Source organism: Anolis carolinensis, unplaced genomic scaffold, assembly GCF_035594765.1.
Source record: "Anolis carolinensis isolate JA03-04 unplaced genomic scaffold, rAnoCar3.1.pri scaffold_13, whole genome shotgun sequence".
Taxonomy (NCBI): Eukaryota; Metazoa; Chordata; class Lepidosauria; order Squamata; family Dactyloidae; genus Anolis; species Anolis carolinensis.
The window spans coordinates 19164975-19182666 of NW_026943824.1; the positions used below are offsets into that span (position 1 = coordinate 19164975).

The 17692-nt window shown below is 39.2% G+C and overlaps 1 protein-coding gene across 1 annotated transcript in view; it reads right to left on the reverse strand.

Annotated features, from left to right (window-relative positions):
* Positions 1-4229: 4229 nt before the first annotated feature.
* The window catches only part of rsl1d1 (ribosomal L1 domain containing 1), a 20403-nt gene continuing 6940 nt past the window's right edge, over positions 4230-17692 (reverse strand). The window contains exons 4-9 of the mRNA XM_062964581.1: positions 14533-14681; positions 13901-14002; positions 11486-11579; positions 9522-9626; positions 6080-6280; positions 4230-4923 (exon numbers count right to left, since the gene is read on the reverse strand). Of these exons, the coding sequence (XP_062820651.1) occupies positions 4582-4923; positions 6080-6280; positions 9522-9626; positions 11486-11579; positions 13901-14002; positions 14533-14681 (993 nt within the window). The 3' untranslated portion in view covers positions 4230-4581. The remainder of the gene's footprint in view (positions 4924-6079; positions 6281-9521; positions 9627-11485; positions 11580-13900; positions 14003-14532; positions 14682-17692) is intronic.

Below are 17692 nucleotides of genomic sequence, written 5' to 3' on the forward strand. Positions count from 1 at the left end.
TGTCTGAGGTGATTAAAATGGTGGCGAGCTTTTTCCTAGGCCGAAATCCCACCATGTCTGAGGTGATTATAACGGCGGCGGGCCTTTTCCTAGGCCGAAATCCCACCACCACCATTATCATCCCTTGAGGGGATAATAATGGCGGCGGGCCTTTTCCTAGGCCGAAATCCCACCATGTTTGAGGGAATTATAACGGCAGAATTATAATTTTCCTAGGCTGAATCCCACCACTGTTATTATCCCTTGAGGGGACGATAATGGCAGCGGGCCTTTTCCTAGGCCGAAATCCCACCACGTCTGAGGTAATGGCAGCCAGCCTTTTCCTAGGCCGAAATCCAAACACTGAAGAAATTATAATGGCAGCGAGTTTTTTCCTAGGCCGAAATCCCACCATGTCTGAGGTGATTATAATGGCGGCGGGCCTTTTCCTAGTAGGCCGAAATCCCACCATGTCTGAGGTGATTATAATGGCGGCGAGTTTTTTCCTAGGCTGAAATCCCACCATGTCTGAGGTGATTATAATGGCGGCGGGCCTTTTCCTAGTAGGCCGAAATCCCACCATGTCTGAGGTGATTATAATGGCAGCGAGTTTTTTCCTAGGCCGAAATCCCACCATGTCTGAGGTGATTATAATGGCGGCGGGCCTTTTCCTAGTAGGCCGAAATCCCACCATGTCTGAGGTGATTATAATGGCGGCGAGTTTTTTCCTAGGCTGAAATCCCACCATGTCTGAGGTGATTATAATGGTGGCGAGTTTTTTCCTAGGCTGAAATCCCACCATGTCTGAGGTGATTATAATGGCGGCGGGCCTTTTCCTAGTAGGCCGAAATCCCACCATGTCTGAGGTGATTATAATGGCGGCGAGTTTTTTCCTAGGCTGAAATCCCACCATGTCTGAGGTGATTATAATGGTGGCGAGTTTTTTCCTAGGCTGAAATCCCACCATGTCTGAGGCGATTATAATGGCGGCGAGTTTTTTCCTAGGCCGAAATCCCACCATGTCTGAGGTGATTATAATGGCGGCGGGCCTTTTCCTAGGCCGACATGTTCGCCGAATCTTCCTCCAGAAAGATGTGGATGATGTCTACCTCAACTTAGGGCCCTGCGGGTGTTTTGGACTCCAACTCCCACCATTCCTCGCAGCCTCAGGCCCTTTCCTTTTCCCCCTCAGCCGCTTAAGCGGCTGAGGGGGAAAAGGAAGGGGCCTGAGGCTGCGAGGAATGGTGGGAGTTGGAGTCCAAAACACTTGGCTGGAGGACCCAAGTTGCCTCTTGTCGTGGTGGTGAATCTTCTGCCTCAAATCTTCTGCGACGGCGAGCTACTGGTCCCGGTCTCCCCGCCGGAGGAGTCGGAGTCGGACTTCTTCTCGAAGCGGACGGAGCAAGGGCTGAAGGAGCCCGAGAGGCGCCGGCGGAAGGAGCGGACCATGGAGCGGACCCGCCAGGCCCGGCCATTCTCCTCGGCCTCCACGGCCACGGCGGAGGCGGCCTCTTCTCCGAGGGCCTCGTCCTCGGGCAGCTCGTCGGGCGGGACCTCCAAGTTGCCCACGTACCAGAAGACCCACCAGAGGAGGCTGAAGAGCAGGCCCACGCCCCCGCTGTAGATGAGCAGGTCCGCAAAGAAGACGTCCGACAGGGCGCCCATCAGCAGCAGCGACAGGCCCGCCATGTCGAACAGCAGCGCCATCCAGAAGGCCCCGCGGCAACGGCCCATCGCGGCGGACTCCATGATGCCAGTCGGGGTGGAAGACGTCCGTTGAAGTTCAGCCTGCCCCTGAGGTAAGTGGGGATTCCGGGCCTTGTAGTCCAGCCTGATGTTGCTGGGGATTCTGGGCTTGCCGGACAGTCAGCAAGAGATTTCAACTCCTGAGATGGAGCACTCTCTGCCTAAAGGCCACATTTCAGAAAGGCAGTTTGCTAGGGAAGCAATAATAATCTATATATATAAAAGAGTGATGGCATCATGGCGACCCACAAAACAACAAAACTACAGGCCCCCCAACCTCGAAATTTGACAACACAACCCATCATCCACGCCTCTAGGTTGATACAACAAAAAGAAAAGAAAAATAAAGTCCTAATTACAGGGAAAGGAATCATAGTTTTTATCCAATTGCTGCCAGTTAGAAGGCTAAGCTCTGCCCACTTGGTCTCCTAGCAACCTACTCAGCCCAGGGGACAGGCAGAGTTAGGCCTCACTTAGGCCTCTTCCACACTGCCTATAAAATACAGATTATCTGATTTGAACTGGATTATATGGTAGTGTAGACTCAAGGTCCTTCCACACAGCTATATAACCCATTTATAATCTTATATTATCTGCTTTGAACTGGATTATCTTGACTCCACACTGCCATATAATCCACTTCAGTGTGCATACTAAACATAAAGACAACCATACAACCATACAACCACCACTACCTCAACAATTTCTCACCAACACCACCAGACAACGGGCACAGCTAGTAACAATAATAATAATAATGGACAAACCATAAAGTGCAATCAAAAGACAGGAGAATTCCAGACATGAAACAAGCACCTCCCAACAAAGGATTCCCCCAGGCAGGAAGCAGCAAGGCAAGAGCATTTAATGCTAATGCTAGAGCAATGTCGGAGTTGAGACCTTTTGTAAAAGCGCTCAAGACTTGGCTGTTTGGTTGTGCATTTAAGTAAATCAGATCTAATTTGCCAAATAGTCACTGTTGAATGTTTTTAGGTTGAATGTTTTTATATTGTGGAATGATATTTTAAATTGTAAGTCGCTCGGAGCACTCTGGTGGAGAGAGACTAATTAAGAAATAAAGTGAAGAGAAGTGAACGTACCCTGTTTCCCCTAAAATAAGACATCCCCAGAAAATAAGAGCTAGTAGAGGTTTTGCTGAATTGCTAAATACAGTAGAGTCTCACTTATCCAACATAAACGGGCCGGCAGAACGTTGGATAAGCGAATATGTTGGATAATAAGGAGAGATTAAGGAAAAGCCTATTAAACATCAAAATAGGTTATGATTTTACAAATTAAGCACCAAAACATCATCTTATACAACAAATTTGACAGATAAAGTAGTTCATTACGCATTTAAAATTAAAAGGCATAAAATAAAATCACAGTCATTATAAAACACATGATAAAACACAGCAATAAAACCTTTACCTTTACCCAATTGTGTTTTTATCTTAATTTAATTTTACTTCTTGATGATGATGTGTTATGTATGTATTTTATTTTGCTCTATTGTAATTACCTGGGCCTGGCCCCATGTTAGCTACCCCAAGTCTCTTCGGGGAGATGGAAACAGGGTATAAAAATAAAGTTATTATTATTATTACAGTAGAGACTCGCTTATCCAACATAAACGGGCCGGCAGAATGTTGGATAAGCAAAAACGGAGAATAAGGAGGGATTAAGGAAAAGCCGATTAAACATCAAATTATGTTATGATTTTTCAAATTAAGCACCACAACATCATGTTTTACAACAAATCAACAGAAAACGCAGTTCAATACGTTATGTAGTAATTACTGTATTTACAAATTTAGCACCAAAACATCGCAATGTATTGAAAACATTGACTACAAAAACATTGACTACTAAAAGACAAACTGCATTGGATAATACAGAATGTTAGATAAGTGAGACTCTACTGTATTATTATTATTATTATTATTATTACTACTACTACTACTACTACTATAGAAGAAATTCCAGGTGCTGATTTTAATTTTCTCCCACCCTGGACCTTCCACAGATGTATAAACCCCACTTGTTTAGTTTCCAACAGACCTCACAACCTCTGAGGATGCCTGCCATGGATGCAGGCGAAATGTCAGGAGAGAATGCTTCTGGAACATGGCCAGACAGCCTAGAAAACTCGCAGCAACCCAATGATACTGGCCATGAAAGATTTTGACAACAAATTTCCCCTTAGTGTTCATGTGGCCTGCCCTGGTTTTTATTGCTTTTCTGAATTTTGGCTTGTAATGTATGTTATTATTTATTGTATTGTTAAATTGTGTTATGATATGTTGTTTTATATTTTGTCATATTGTATGGTTTTGGGCATGGCCCCATGTAAGCCACCCCGAGTCCCCGTTGGGGAGATGGTGGCAGGGTATAAATAAAGTATTATTATTATTATTATTATTATTATTATTATTATTAGTTATTTCATCGGTTTCACCAATATCTACCAGCTGATCTGAGTTTTCAGAAACACACCAAATCTGTTAACTTGGGAAAATAATTTTATTGCATACCTCTGTTGGTTGAGTAGCTATCCTTTGTTGTTTCTATATTGTATTACGTCACCGATGGATAAGTGAATCCATCTTAAACACAGGCAAACTACAGATAGAGAAGACGGTACAATCTATAAGTCAGAAAAAAAGTTTGACTTTACAGGTTAAGATTCAAACAGGTTAGCATGTCAGCTGTTTTACCAATTCATAGAAGCCATTATAGTTGTTAAGAAAATGTGGCTGCAGAAAGTCAACATTCAAGTGGAAGTGTTTTCTCTGCCAAGCCTCCAATTGCTTTTATGTTTAAGTAGTAACTAACTATACTCTTCTCCACTGTTGTTTATGACGACTGTAGCCTTTTCCCTTTCCTGAGTTCTTGTGCGGGGGCTTTGGGAGCTTTCTTGGAAGACTTCTTGACTTTCTTCAATTTAAGGGCCTGAGAAGATTTTGCTGCCGGTTTCTGCGGCGGGGTCGCCTGCTTCTTTTCCGAAACTTTTTGGTTTGGAGTCTTAGACTTCTTGGATGGTCTGAGACGCTTTGGCATCTGTGAGACTGATTCATCTCCAGATGTTTCCAGCTGTGCTGTGGGTGTTCCTGATGTCTTCCTCTTGCCCTGGAGAGCCGTTGATCCCTTTCTGCTTGGCTTACACTTTCTTCCTGGAGCAGGACTAGGCTCCACTACCTACAATAAAGGGAGAAAGTGTAGGAATCAAAACATAATTCAAGAGACAACAAATCAGAACACACGGGAACCAGCAGTGGTGTCAACACCAATGTTGGTTCAATACAAAACTTGGAAAAAATTTGAATGACGACTCCCATGGAGTTTCCCATTGGTAGCCACCTTGGAAACTCCCATACAGTGTACACTAAACTTGTCATAACCTGAACTAGTGAAAATTGTCCACCAGGAGGTGGTTGCTTCCAGATATTTTGGACTAATAATAATAATAATAATAATAATAATAATAATAATAATAATAATAATAATAATATACACCTGGTGGTGATCGGCACACTGGGTGCCGTGCCAAAAGATCTCAGCCGGCATTTGGAAACAATAGACATTGACAAAATTACGATCTGCTAACTGCAAAAGGCCACCCTGCTGGGATCTGCGCACATCATCCGAAAATACATCACACAGTCCTAGACACTTGGGAAGTGTTCGACTTGTGATTTTGTGATACGAAATCCAGTATATCTATCTTGTTTGCTGTGTCATATAATGTTGTTGTGTCAATAATAATAACAATAATAATAATATACACAATACTCCTGACCTCACGTTTGTGTTAAAAAACAAAATATGGATTATCGATGTTGCAATCCCAGGCAATGAGAAGCAACTGGAAAACCTTACACAGTACGAGGATTTAAAGATCGAACTGCAAAGACTATGGTATAAGACAGTCAAGGTGGTCCCAGTGGTGATCGGCACACTGGGTGCAGTCCCTGAAAACCTTGGGCAGTACTTAAAAACAATCAGAACTGACAAAATCACCATCTGTCAGCTGCAAAAGGCTACCCTACTCGGATCTGCATGCATTATTCACCTTTACATTCCACACCGAGGATAACATATAACAAAGCAAAAACAAACTCAATAAAAATTACAAAAACCTTAAATAAACATGACATAATACATTCCACACATTTACAACATATTAAATCATTAAAAACTCTTAAAATTTGACTAAAATTATTGGAGTTTCCCCAGTTTTGTAAATGGTTGGGCTTAAAATCGATACAATGCAAGAGGCCTGCAAGTAATTCACGATGTGATGTTCTGAATGTTCAAGATACTGTACTTCAAGCTTAGGATAGAAAGTAATTACCTTTTCCCTTTTCGCAATGGGAGAAGCTTCAATTGGAACCAGTTGTGGAATGTCTCCATCATCTTCCTCTGATTCAACCATGATAGAGGTGTCTGCTGTTTTCAGGACTGGATTTCTAACATCAGAGCTATTTGTTGTGCTGTCTCCGTTTGCAATGTTTTTAGTTTTATTCTTTTCTTTTTTTCTCTGTGCCAAAGGACGCTTAAAAACATATTGAAAACACTGAAGTCAATGAAAAGGTCACTGATTTACAAAGAACGTAATTATGTAAAAAGACAGTGCAAGCATAAGACTAACAGTCATAATAATAATAATAATAATAATAATAATAATAATAATAATAATAAAACTTTATTTATACCCCGCCACCATCTCCCCGTGGGGACTCGGGGCGGCTCACAATGTTACAAAAGTAACAGCGCAAATACATTAACAATACACACAGTTTAAAACACAAGAAGATGATAAAACAAGTTAAAACAAAGGTTTATACAACAGTAATAATATCAATTGTAATAATGTTTGGCATGTGTTAATATAGTAGGTAAAGGTAAAGGTTTTCCCCTGATATTGAGTCTAGTCGTGTCCGACTCTGGGGGTTGATGTTCATCTCTATTTCTAGGCCAAAGAGCCGGAGTTGTCCGTAGACGCCTCCAAGGTCATGTGGCCATAGGCATGACTGCATGGAGTGCCGTTACCTACCCACCACAGCGGTACCTATTGATCTACTCACATCTGCTAGGTTGGCAGAAGCTGGGGCAAACAGTGGGAGCTCACTCCACTCCCCGGATTCGAACTGCCAACCTTTCGGTCAACAAGTTCAGCAACTCAGCGATCAGAGGAAGAACTATTTGAAGCTGCAGACAATGTGGTTGCTGCTGCTTGTTTTTGGTCTAAAAATATTTAGCTGTTTGTAATCAGTTTTAAACTTGGTTGTTGTGTGTTTTCCGGGCTGTGTGGCCATGTTCCAGTTTTAAACTTATTTATTTATGCAATGCTTTTGACATGAAATAAATAAATTGAATACTAAAACTACGATAACCCAAGTAAACATATTTGCCATTTCTATGCATGGCTATGAAAGCTGAATGATGAAGATAGCTGATGGGAAGAAAATCAACTTATTTGAAATGTGATGCTGGAGAGGATTGCTAAAAAATAAATAATCAATTTATTTATTTCTTAGTAACATTTATATCCTGCCCTTCTCACCCCGAAGGGGAATCATGACAGCTTACAAGTTATATATACATACAATATATTATATTATTAGTATAGCACAATATAAGTAATATATATTATTACTAGCTGTGCCCGGCCACGCGTTGCTGTGGCGTCTGGTGGTGTCTGTATTTTATAGGCAGTGTGGAAGAGGCCTAAGTGAGGCCTAACTTTGCCTGTCCCCTGGGCTGAGTGGGTTGCTAGGAGACCAAGTGGGCAGAGTTTAGCCTTCTAACTGGCAGCAATTGGATAAAAACAATTATTCCTCTCCCTCTAATTAGGACTTTATTTTTCTTTTTGTTGTATCAACCTAGAGGCGTGGATGAGGGGTTGTGCTGTCAATTTTCGAGGTTGTGGGGTGTTTAGTTTTGTTGTTTTGTAGGTCGCCAGGATTCCATCACTCTTTTATATATATAGACTAGCTGTGCCCAGCCACGCGTTGCTGTGGCATTATCTGGTGGTGTTGGTGAGAAATGGTTGAGGTAGTGGTGGTATTGAATGTCTGTTGTATGGTAGTCTTTATGTTTAGTATGCACACTGAAGTGGATTATATGGCAGTGTGGAGTCAAGATAATCCAGTTCAAAGCAGATAATATAAGATTCTAAATGGGTTATATAGCTGTGTGGAAGGGCCTTGAGTCTACACTGCCATATAATCCAGTTCAAATCTGATAATCTGTGGAAGAGGCCTGAGGCCTAACTGTGCCTGTCCCCTGGGCTGAGTAGGTTTCTAGGAGACCAAGTGAGCGGAGCTTAGCCTTCAAACTGGCAGCAATTGGATAAAAGCAATTATTCCTCTCCCTCTAATTAGAACCTTATTTTTCTTTTCTTTTTGTTGTATCAACCTAGAGCAGTGGATGATGGGTTGTGTTGTCAGATTTCGAGGTTGGGGGGGCCTGTAGTTTTGTTGTTTTGTCCGGTGCCCTGATTCCATCACTCTTTTATATATATATAGATTAGTATAGCACAATATAAGCACTATATATTATTATATTGTACTCTATGACTATATTGCAATATTATTAGTAATATTACATGTAATATAAATATACAATTATAATAGTGTATTATTATTATTACATTGTATTACATCATAATATTATTATCAATATTATATGTATATGCAATATATTATAATATTAATATAGTATATACACATCCTAGGGGGAAATCTCCCTAGAAACTAAGGGCCCTTCCAGAGAGGCCCTATATCCCAGGATCTGATTTATCTGTTTTCTGTTTATCCCAGATTATCTGGCAGTGCGGACTCATATAACCCAGTTTAAAGCAGAAAACCTGGGATCAGATCCTGGGATATAGGGCCTACCTGGAAGGGCCCCAAGATAACTAAACTGAGACTATTGTATGTGGAACATATAATGAGAAGACGTGACACATCAGAATGTAGAACATTCTAGGTCAGGGGTCCTCAAACTTTTTAAGCCGAGGGCCGGTCCACAATCCTTCAGACTGTTAAGGGGCCGGATTATCATTTGAAAAAAAATACAAACAAATTCCGATGTATGACTTATTTGTAGTGCAAAAACAACAACAACAACAAGAACAATGAAAGAACAATACAATATTTAAAAATAAAAACAATTTTAACCAACATAAATTTATCAGGATTTCAATGGGAAGTGTGCTCCTGCTTCTGGCCAATGAGATAGTCAAGTTAATTAGGGTTGTTGTTGTTGTTGTTGTTGTTGTGTGCCTTCAAGTCATTTCAGACTTTGGGTGAGCCTAAGTCTAAAATGTATTTATTATTTATTTACTGCATTTATTTACTACATTTGTATCACACCCTTCTCACCCCAAAGGGGACTCAGAGTGGCATACAAATTATATGTACATACAATATATTATATTATTAGCATAGCACAATATTAGCATTATATATTACTATATTGAACTATACCACTATACTGTAATATTATTAGTAATATTATATGTAATATAGAATATATAATTAATATTATTATATGGTATTATTATTAGTTATATTGTATTACATTATAATATTATTATCAATATTATATGTATATACAATATATTATATTATAAAACTGAGGGCGGGGGCCAGGTAAATGACCTCGGAGGGCCGCATCCGGCCCCCGGGCCTTAGTTTGGGGACCCCTGTTCTAGGTAATTGTATTTGAACAACTCGCCAATGCAACCACTGAGCTGAAAGCACCTACTATGCACTGACTTAATCTCTTACCTGTCTTTCGGTGTCTGTCTCTTTCTGAATCAAATCTGATGTAAAGACTGGAAGCGCAACGGATTTCTCTGTTTTGAGGTGAAGAATTTTAACACTTCTCCAAATCTGCAGCAATGAACACGAACAAGACACATGAACCAATGCAGACACATCAAACGGCTTTTGAACTACTTTTTCTGTCAAATTTGTTGTTAAACATGACGTTTTGGTGCTTAATTTGTAAAATCATAACCTAATTTGATATTTAACTAGCTGTGCCCGGCCACGCGTTGCTGTGGCGTTGTCTGGTGGTGTTGGTGAGAAATGGTTGAGGTAGTGGTCGTATTGAATGTCTGTTGTATGGTTGTCTTTATGTTTAATATGCACACTGAAGTGGATTATATGGCAGTGTGGAGTCAAGATAATCCAGTTCAAAGCAGATAATATAAGATTCTAAATGGGTTATATAGCTGTTTGTAAGGGCCTTGAGTCTACACTGCCATATAATCCAGTTAAAATCTGATAATCTGTGGAAGAGGCCTAAGTGAGGCCTAACTGTGCTTGTCCCCTGGGCTGAGTGAGTTGCTAGGAGACCAAGTGGGTGGAGCTTAGTCTTCAAACTGGCAGCAATTGGATAAAAACTATTATTCCTCTCCCTGTAATTAGGACTTTATTTTTCTTTTCTTTTTTGTTGTATCAACCTAGAGCCGTGAATGATGGGTTGTGTTGTCAAATTTCGAGGTTGGGGGGGCCTGTAGTTTTGTTGTTTTGTCCGCTGCCCTGATGCCATCACTCTTTCATATACAGTAGAGTCTCACTTATCCAAGCCTCATTTATCCAAGCCTCTGGATTATCCAAGCCAGGGGTCCCCAAACTAAGGCCCGGGGGCCGGATGCGGCCCTCCGAGGTCATTTACCTGGCCCCCGCCCTCAGTTTTATAATATAATACATTGTATATACATATAATATTGATAATAATATTATAATACAATAAAACACTAATAATAATACCATATAATAATATTAATTATATATTCTATATTACATATAATATTACTAATAATATTACAGTATAGTGGTATAGTTCAATAAAGTAATATATAATGCTAATATTGTTCTATGCTAATAATATAATATATTGTATGTACATATAATTTGTAAGTCACTCTGAGTCCCCTTTGGGGTGAAAAGGGTGTGATACAAATGTAGTAAATAAATGCAGTCAATAAATAAATAATAAATAAATACATTTTTGACAGGCTCGCCCAAAGTCTGAAATGACTTGAAGGCACACAACAACAACAACAACAACAACAACAACAACCCTAATTAACTTGACTATCTCATTGGCCAGAAGCAGGAGCACACTTCCCATTGAAATCCTGATAAATGTATGTTGGTTAAAATTATTTTTATTTTTAAATATTGTATTGTTCTTTTGTTGTTGTTGCTGTTGTTGTTGTTGTTTTTGCACTACAAATAAGACATGTGCAGTGTGCATCAGATTTTGTTTGTATTTTTTTTTCAAATGATATTCCGGCCCCTCAACAGTCTGAAGGATTGTGGACCGGCCCTCGGCTTAAAAAGTTTAAGGACCCCTGATCCAAGCCATTTTTGTAGTCAATGTTTTCAATATATCATGATATTTTGGTGCTAAATTTGTAAATACAGTAATTACAACATAACATTACTGCGTATTGAATTACTTTTTCTGTCAAATTTGTTGTATAACATGATGTTTTGGTGCTTAATTTGTAAAATCATAACCTAATTTGATGTTTAATAGGCTTTTCCTTAATCCCTCCTTATTATCCAAGATATTCGCTTATCCAAGCTTCTGCCGGCCCGTTTAGCTTGGATAAGTGAGACTCTACTGTACATATATGAAAATACAAATAGTATGTACATTTAAAAATTATAGGCTTATTTACGAATATTTGCAGTAAATGTGCCAAGGATTTGCTTTAACGTCAGCGCATGATTACCTGGGGTGCTTTAGCAGCAATCGCATTCGCAGCAGCAATAACGTTCTCCGAAATCTGCCCAGCTTCCATGCCAGTGTGACCAATGCGCACCGAACTGAAAGAAACAAAGAGAGCCAGGAAATTAAATGAATCTATTTCACTTAATCTATTTAAAATTTGTAACTCATAATGTGCACCTTGCTTATCCGCTATTGCAACCTCATTGTTTTTAATTCGATGTTTTAATACCGTGTTGTGTTTTTTCGGCTGCTGTGTATATATTATTATTGGTTTTTATTATTGTTCTTTGATGTTTCATATTTTATTTTATCATTGTTTGGTATCTGATTTTGCTGTGAGCCGCCCCGAGTCCCCTTCGGGGGAGATGAAGGCGGGATATAAATAATCTTATTATTATTTATTATTATTATTAGTGAACTAGTCCTGATGCTTGGCTAGGACATCATAGATTTACATTCTAGCCCAGCCATGGAAAGGGCCTGAGGCTGTGAGGAATTTCATAATCTGACACTTGCAGCAAAGACAACTTGTTCCCCTACCACGTCATTAATTCCATACGAGCGTGGAGTCGTGGCAGCCTATCTCCGCATTTGGATTAATCCCACCCAGATGAGAGATTTGGCAACTGCAAGCTGGAATAATGTGTTGACATCATCAGCTCTTTTGGGCGGGAGATATAAAAACGTGGAATGTTCCAAAAAGAGTTTGTTCTTGTGACTTAGAACAGAACAATTGCATTTCGGTCCACGACCAGCATTAAAAGAACCAGTAGAACATGCATAAAACATACATTTTGTGACTTGGTTGCTGCTGAAACACTTCACCATTCTTTGTTTGCATGCCCCAAATATGATAATATACGAATGACATATAGGAATTTAATTATTTCAGTATCATGAATAGCAAGGGTATAATAGAATTCCATACCTTCTGAATTACTCCAATGCATTCTTTTGTGAGACTGTTGCAAATTTTATGCAACTCTTAATTACGCTTTCCTTTTTTGTCTTGTTGAAGGCTTTCATGGCCAGAATCACTGGGTTGCTGTGAGTTTTCCGGGCTCACAGCAACCCAGTGATTCCAGCCATGAAAGCCTTCGACAACACATAAAGTTAATTAAATGCTCTACCAAGACTACTCTGCCATTTCCAAGCGGTCGGGTCTCAAACAGTGACAAGAAGCCTGCTAAGAAAGGAGTTAGTGCCAGCAAGACTCAAGCTCACCAACAGCCAGACAGAAATATGCCCTTCACTAATGTTGTCTCTTACCATCTCTATATATAAAAACTAGCTGTGCCCGGCCACAGGTTGCTGTGGCGAGGTCTGGTGATATGGGAAATAAAGTATTGAGGAATTGGTGGTAGTTAAGGTCAAGGGTCAAGGTTTTCCCCTGACATTAAGTCCATTATAAATGGGTTATATAGCTGTGTGGAAGGGCCTTGAGTCTACACTGCCATATAATCCAGTTCAGATCAGATAATCTGTATTTTATAGGCAGTGTGGAAGAGGCCTAAGTGAGTCCTAACTCTGCCTGTCCCCTGGGCTGAGTGGGTTGCTAGGAGACCAAGTGGGCGGAGCTTAGCCTTCTAACTGGCAGCAATAGGATAAAAACAATTCTTCCTCTCCCTCTAATTAGGACTTTATTTTTCTTTTCTTTTTGTTGTATGAACGTAGAGGCATGGATGAGGGGTTGTGCTGCCAAGTTTAGTGTTTCTGGGACGTGTAGTTTTGTTGTTTTGTCCTAGGCCGAAATTTCATTACCCTTTTATATATATAGATACGAATGACATATAGGAATTTAATTATTTCAGTGTCATCAATAGCAAGGGTGTAATAGAATTCCATACCTTCTATTATTTATTGCCATTCAACCTGGCCAACCAAGAATTCCACAAGGTAGAAAGCAGCCAGGCTTGCAAGCAGCAAGGCTATTCAGTTCTGTTCAACCTGGCCAACCAAGATTTCCACTAGATGGAAAACGCTCAGGTTTGGAAGCCATCAGGCCACTCCGTCCCATTCAACCTGCCCAAGGAAGGATGCCCCTAGGTAGCAAGCAGCCAGGCTTTGAAGTAGTGAGGCTATTCATTGCAATTCTAGCAGCCCAAAAAACCGTTCCCCTTGAACGCAAGTGCCCAGCCTTCCAAGCAGCAAGCCTATTCCATTGTATTCCAGCTCACCAAACAAAGATTCGCATAAGAAGAAAACGGCCAGTCTTTGAGGCTGCAAGGCTATTCACAACAAAGCATTCCCATAAGCCACAACAACGCGTGGCCGGGCACAGCTAGTTTGTAATAAATTCTTTTCTTGAGCACTATGCAGCATCATCTGCTCTCTTGAATGCCTTTTCAGAAAGAGGAAATATAAATCTAGTAAACAGCAGGAGCAATATCCCGCCATTTGTGTATGAAATACTTACTAGCAGCATCCTTTGTTGGTGACAGGAAGAGTAGTTCCCTGGATGTGCTTGTTTATTTCCTTCGCCAGATTCTTTGATCTTAGGTTCACAGACAGAGGAGCTCTGAAATTAAAGGGAAACGTGAGAATTGGGGCCGGGCTGTGGCGCAGCTGGCTAGTAACCAGCTGCAATAAATCACTACTGACCGAGAGGTCATGAGTTCGAAGCCCGGGTCGGGTTAAGCCTCTGACCATTAATAGCCCCGGCTTGCTGTTGACCTGTGCAGCCCCGAAAGACAGTTGCACCTGTCAATTAGGGAAATTTAGGGACGCTTTATGCGGGAGGCTAATTTACAACACCATAAAACTGCCAGCAAAACACGAGGAAAGGAATGAGGAAGTACAGCCACTACTGGACGGTGAAGCAACAGCTCCCCCTGTGGCAGGAATCATGAAGCTGGAAAAATGTTTAAAAAATGCCTCTGAGTCTGTCTAATGTATGTTGTTTGTCTGTTGGCATTGAATGTTTGCCATATATGTGTTCATTGTAATCCGCCCTGAGTGAGAAGGGCGGGATATAAATACTGTAAATAAATAAATTGAGAAAAAAACAATTTGAAAGAACGGGGAACAAAACTCTGACAAAATGCCTACTTTTTACTCCTATAGAAGTGCTTCCCGATGTGCGACGGCAGAAGCCTTCGGATGCGATCGTCGGCCAGGAAGAGAGCGAACCGGCCGAGAAGACGGCGTTTGGCTTCAAAAGGCTTGTATTCCTTTTTGAGTGTTTTGTAGGAGATGACCTTCCAAAAACAAGGAGAGGGAGGGAGCAGGAAGAGATTGAGTCCCGTCAGCCTTTACTATTGCATTCTTATGATGATTATTCATAACTTAACTTGGATGGCAAAAATCAAGTGTATTTTCAGTAAGATTTATTTATTTATCGTTTCAGAAGTGAATTGAAAATACAGTTCTTATGTAATCCACACATTTGAAGGTTTTGCTGCCTATACACATAGAAAAGTGAATATATAATAATAATAATAATAATTATAATTATTATTATATATTTTCACGCATTGGGTGCCGTGCCAAAAGATCTCAGCCGGCATTTGGAAACAACAGACATTGACAAAATCACGATCTGCCAACTGCAAAAGGCCACCCGACTGGGATCTGCACGTATCATCCGAAAATACATCACACAGTCCTAGACACTTGGGAAGTGTTCGACTTGTGATTTTGTGAAACGAAATCCAGCATATCTATCTTGTTTACTGTGTCATAATAATAATAATAATAATAATAATCACAGTCCTAGACACTTGGGAAGTGTTCGACTTGTGATTTTGTGATATGAAATCCAGCATATCTATCTTGTTTGCTGTGTCATAATAATGATAATAATAATGATAATAATAATAATAATAATAATATATCACACAGTCCTAAATTCTTGGGAAGTGTTCGACTTGTGATTTTATGATACAAAATCCAGCATATCTATCTAGTTTTCTATGTCATACTATGTCATTGTGTCAATGATAATAATAATAATAATAATAATAATAATAATAATAATACATTACACAGTCCAAAATGCTTGGGAAGTGTTCGACTTGTGATTTTATTATACAAAATAAAGCATATCTATCTTGTTTTCTATGTCATACTATGTCATTGTGTCAATGATAATAATAATAATAATAATAATAATATTAATAATAATACATTACACAGTCCTAAATGCTTGGGAAGTGTTTGACTTGTGATTTTATGATACGAAATCCAGCATATCTATCTTGTTTTCTATGTCATACTATGTCATTGTGTCAATGATAATAATAATAATAATAATAATAATAATAATAATACATTACACAGTCCTAAATGCTTGGGAAGTGTTTGACTTGTGATTTTATGATACGAAATCCAGCATATCTATCTTGTTTTCTATGTCATACTATGTCATTGTGTCGATGATAATAATAATACAGTAGAGTCTCACTTATCCAACATTCTGGATTATACAACGCATTTTTGTAGTCAATGTTTTCAATATATCGTGATATTTTGGTGCTAAATTCGTAAATACAGTAATTACTACATAGCATTACTGCGTATTGAACTACTTTTTCTGTCAGATTTGTTGTATAACATGATGTTTTGATGTTTAATTTGTAAAATCATAACCTAATTTGATGTTTAATAGGCTTTTCCTTAATGTCTCCTTATTATCCAACATATTCGCTTATCCAACATTCCGCCAGCCCGTTTATATTGGATAAGTGAGATTCTACTGTAATAATAATAATAATAATAATAATAGGGTTGTTGTGTGTTTTCTGGGCTGTCTGGCCATGTTCCAGAAGCATTCTCTCCTGACGTTTCGCCCACATCTATGGCAGGCATCCTCACAATCTCTGAGGATACCTGCTATAGATGTGGGCGAAACGTCAGGAGAGAATACTTCTGGAACATGGCCAGACAGCCCGGAAAACGGACAACAACCCAGTGATTCCGGCCATGAAAGCCTTCGACAAAACAATAATAATAATAATAATAATAATAATAATAATAATAATAAAATGGCCATCTGTTGGGAAGGCTTAATTGTGCCTTCCTGCAGGCAGAATGGAGTTGGACAATGAAAACTCATAGAGCCGCAGCAAGAATGGTTTATGCTAAAAAATGGAAACAAGAAGAAGTGCCAACAAAAGAGGACGTATTAATTAAAATAATGGATATCATGGATATGGATAAATTAACGTTTTCACTGAAAAAAGTCACAGGAAACAAGGTTAGAAGCACAGCCTGGAGTCCTTTTAAAGAATACATGAAAATTTAATGAAATAGAATTATAAATATAGCTATCTATGTGTGTATGTATATATATATAGAAGAAAGGAAGACCCAATAGAAAAGAACACAGAGTAGGGGTGAAGAAGGGTAGAAAATGGGAAAAAATGATAGACAATGTCTGGAACTACGGTAAAGAATGAAGAATGGAAGTACAAGTTCCCCCTATATTTACAATTTTCCCCCCCTTTTCACATTTTTGGATACGTAGGTATATATACAGATATATATCGGGGTTTTTTTTTCTTCTCTTCTTTTTCTGTTTTCTACACATACTTTATCTTCTTTTTTTTCCTACTTTCCTATAACACATAATGTTCCCCCACTTTTTATGTATTCAATTTTTTTTCTTTCAATAAAAAATTATTATTTAAAAAAAAAAACCTCATAGAGCCAACCTTCCCCGTTGACAGCTCAACCTTGTTGTATCTATCTACACCAGAAATAATCTATATACAGTAGTCTCACTTATCCAACATAAACGGGCCGGCAGAACGTTGGATAAGCGAATATGTTGGATAAATAATAATAATAATAATAAAAAGTTTATTTGTATCCCGCCTCCATCTCCCCCGAAGGGGACTCGGGGCGGCTTACAGCAAAATCAAAATACAAACAATGATAAAATATAAAACATCAGGACAAAAACAAAACCAATAAAAAATATACACAATAAGTTAAAAAACACAACGCAGAATTAAAACATCAGGTTAAAAACAATGAGGTTGCAATAGTGGATAAGCAAAGTGTACGGTGCACATTAAAAATAAAAGGATAAAAAGGAGAGATTAAGGAGAAGCCTATTAAACACCAAATTAGGTTATAATTTTAGAAATTAAGCACCAAAACATCATGTTATACAACAAATTTGACAGAAAAAGTAGTTCAGTATGCAGTAAAGCTACGTAGTAATTACTGTATTTATGAATTTAGTACCAAAATATCACGATGTATT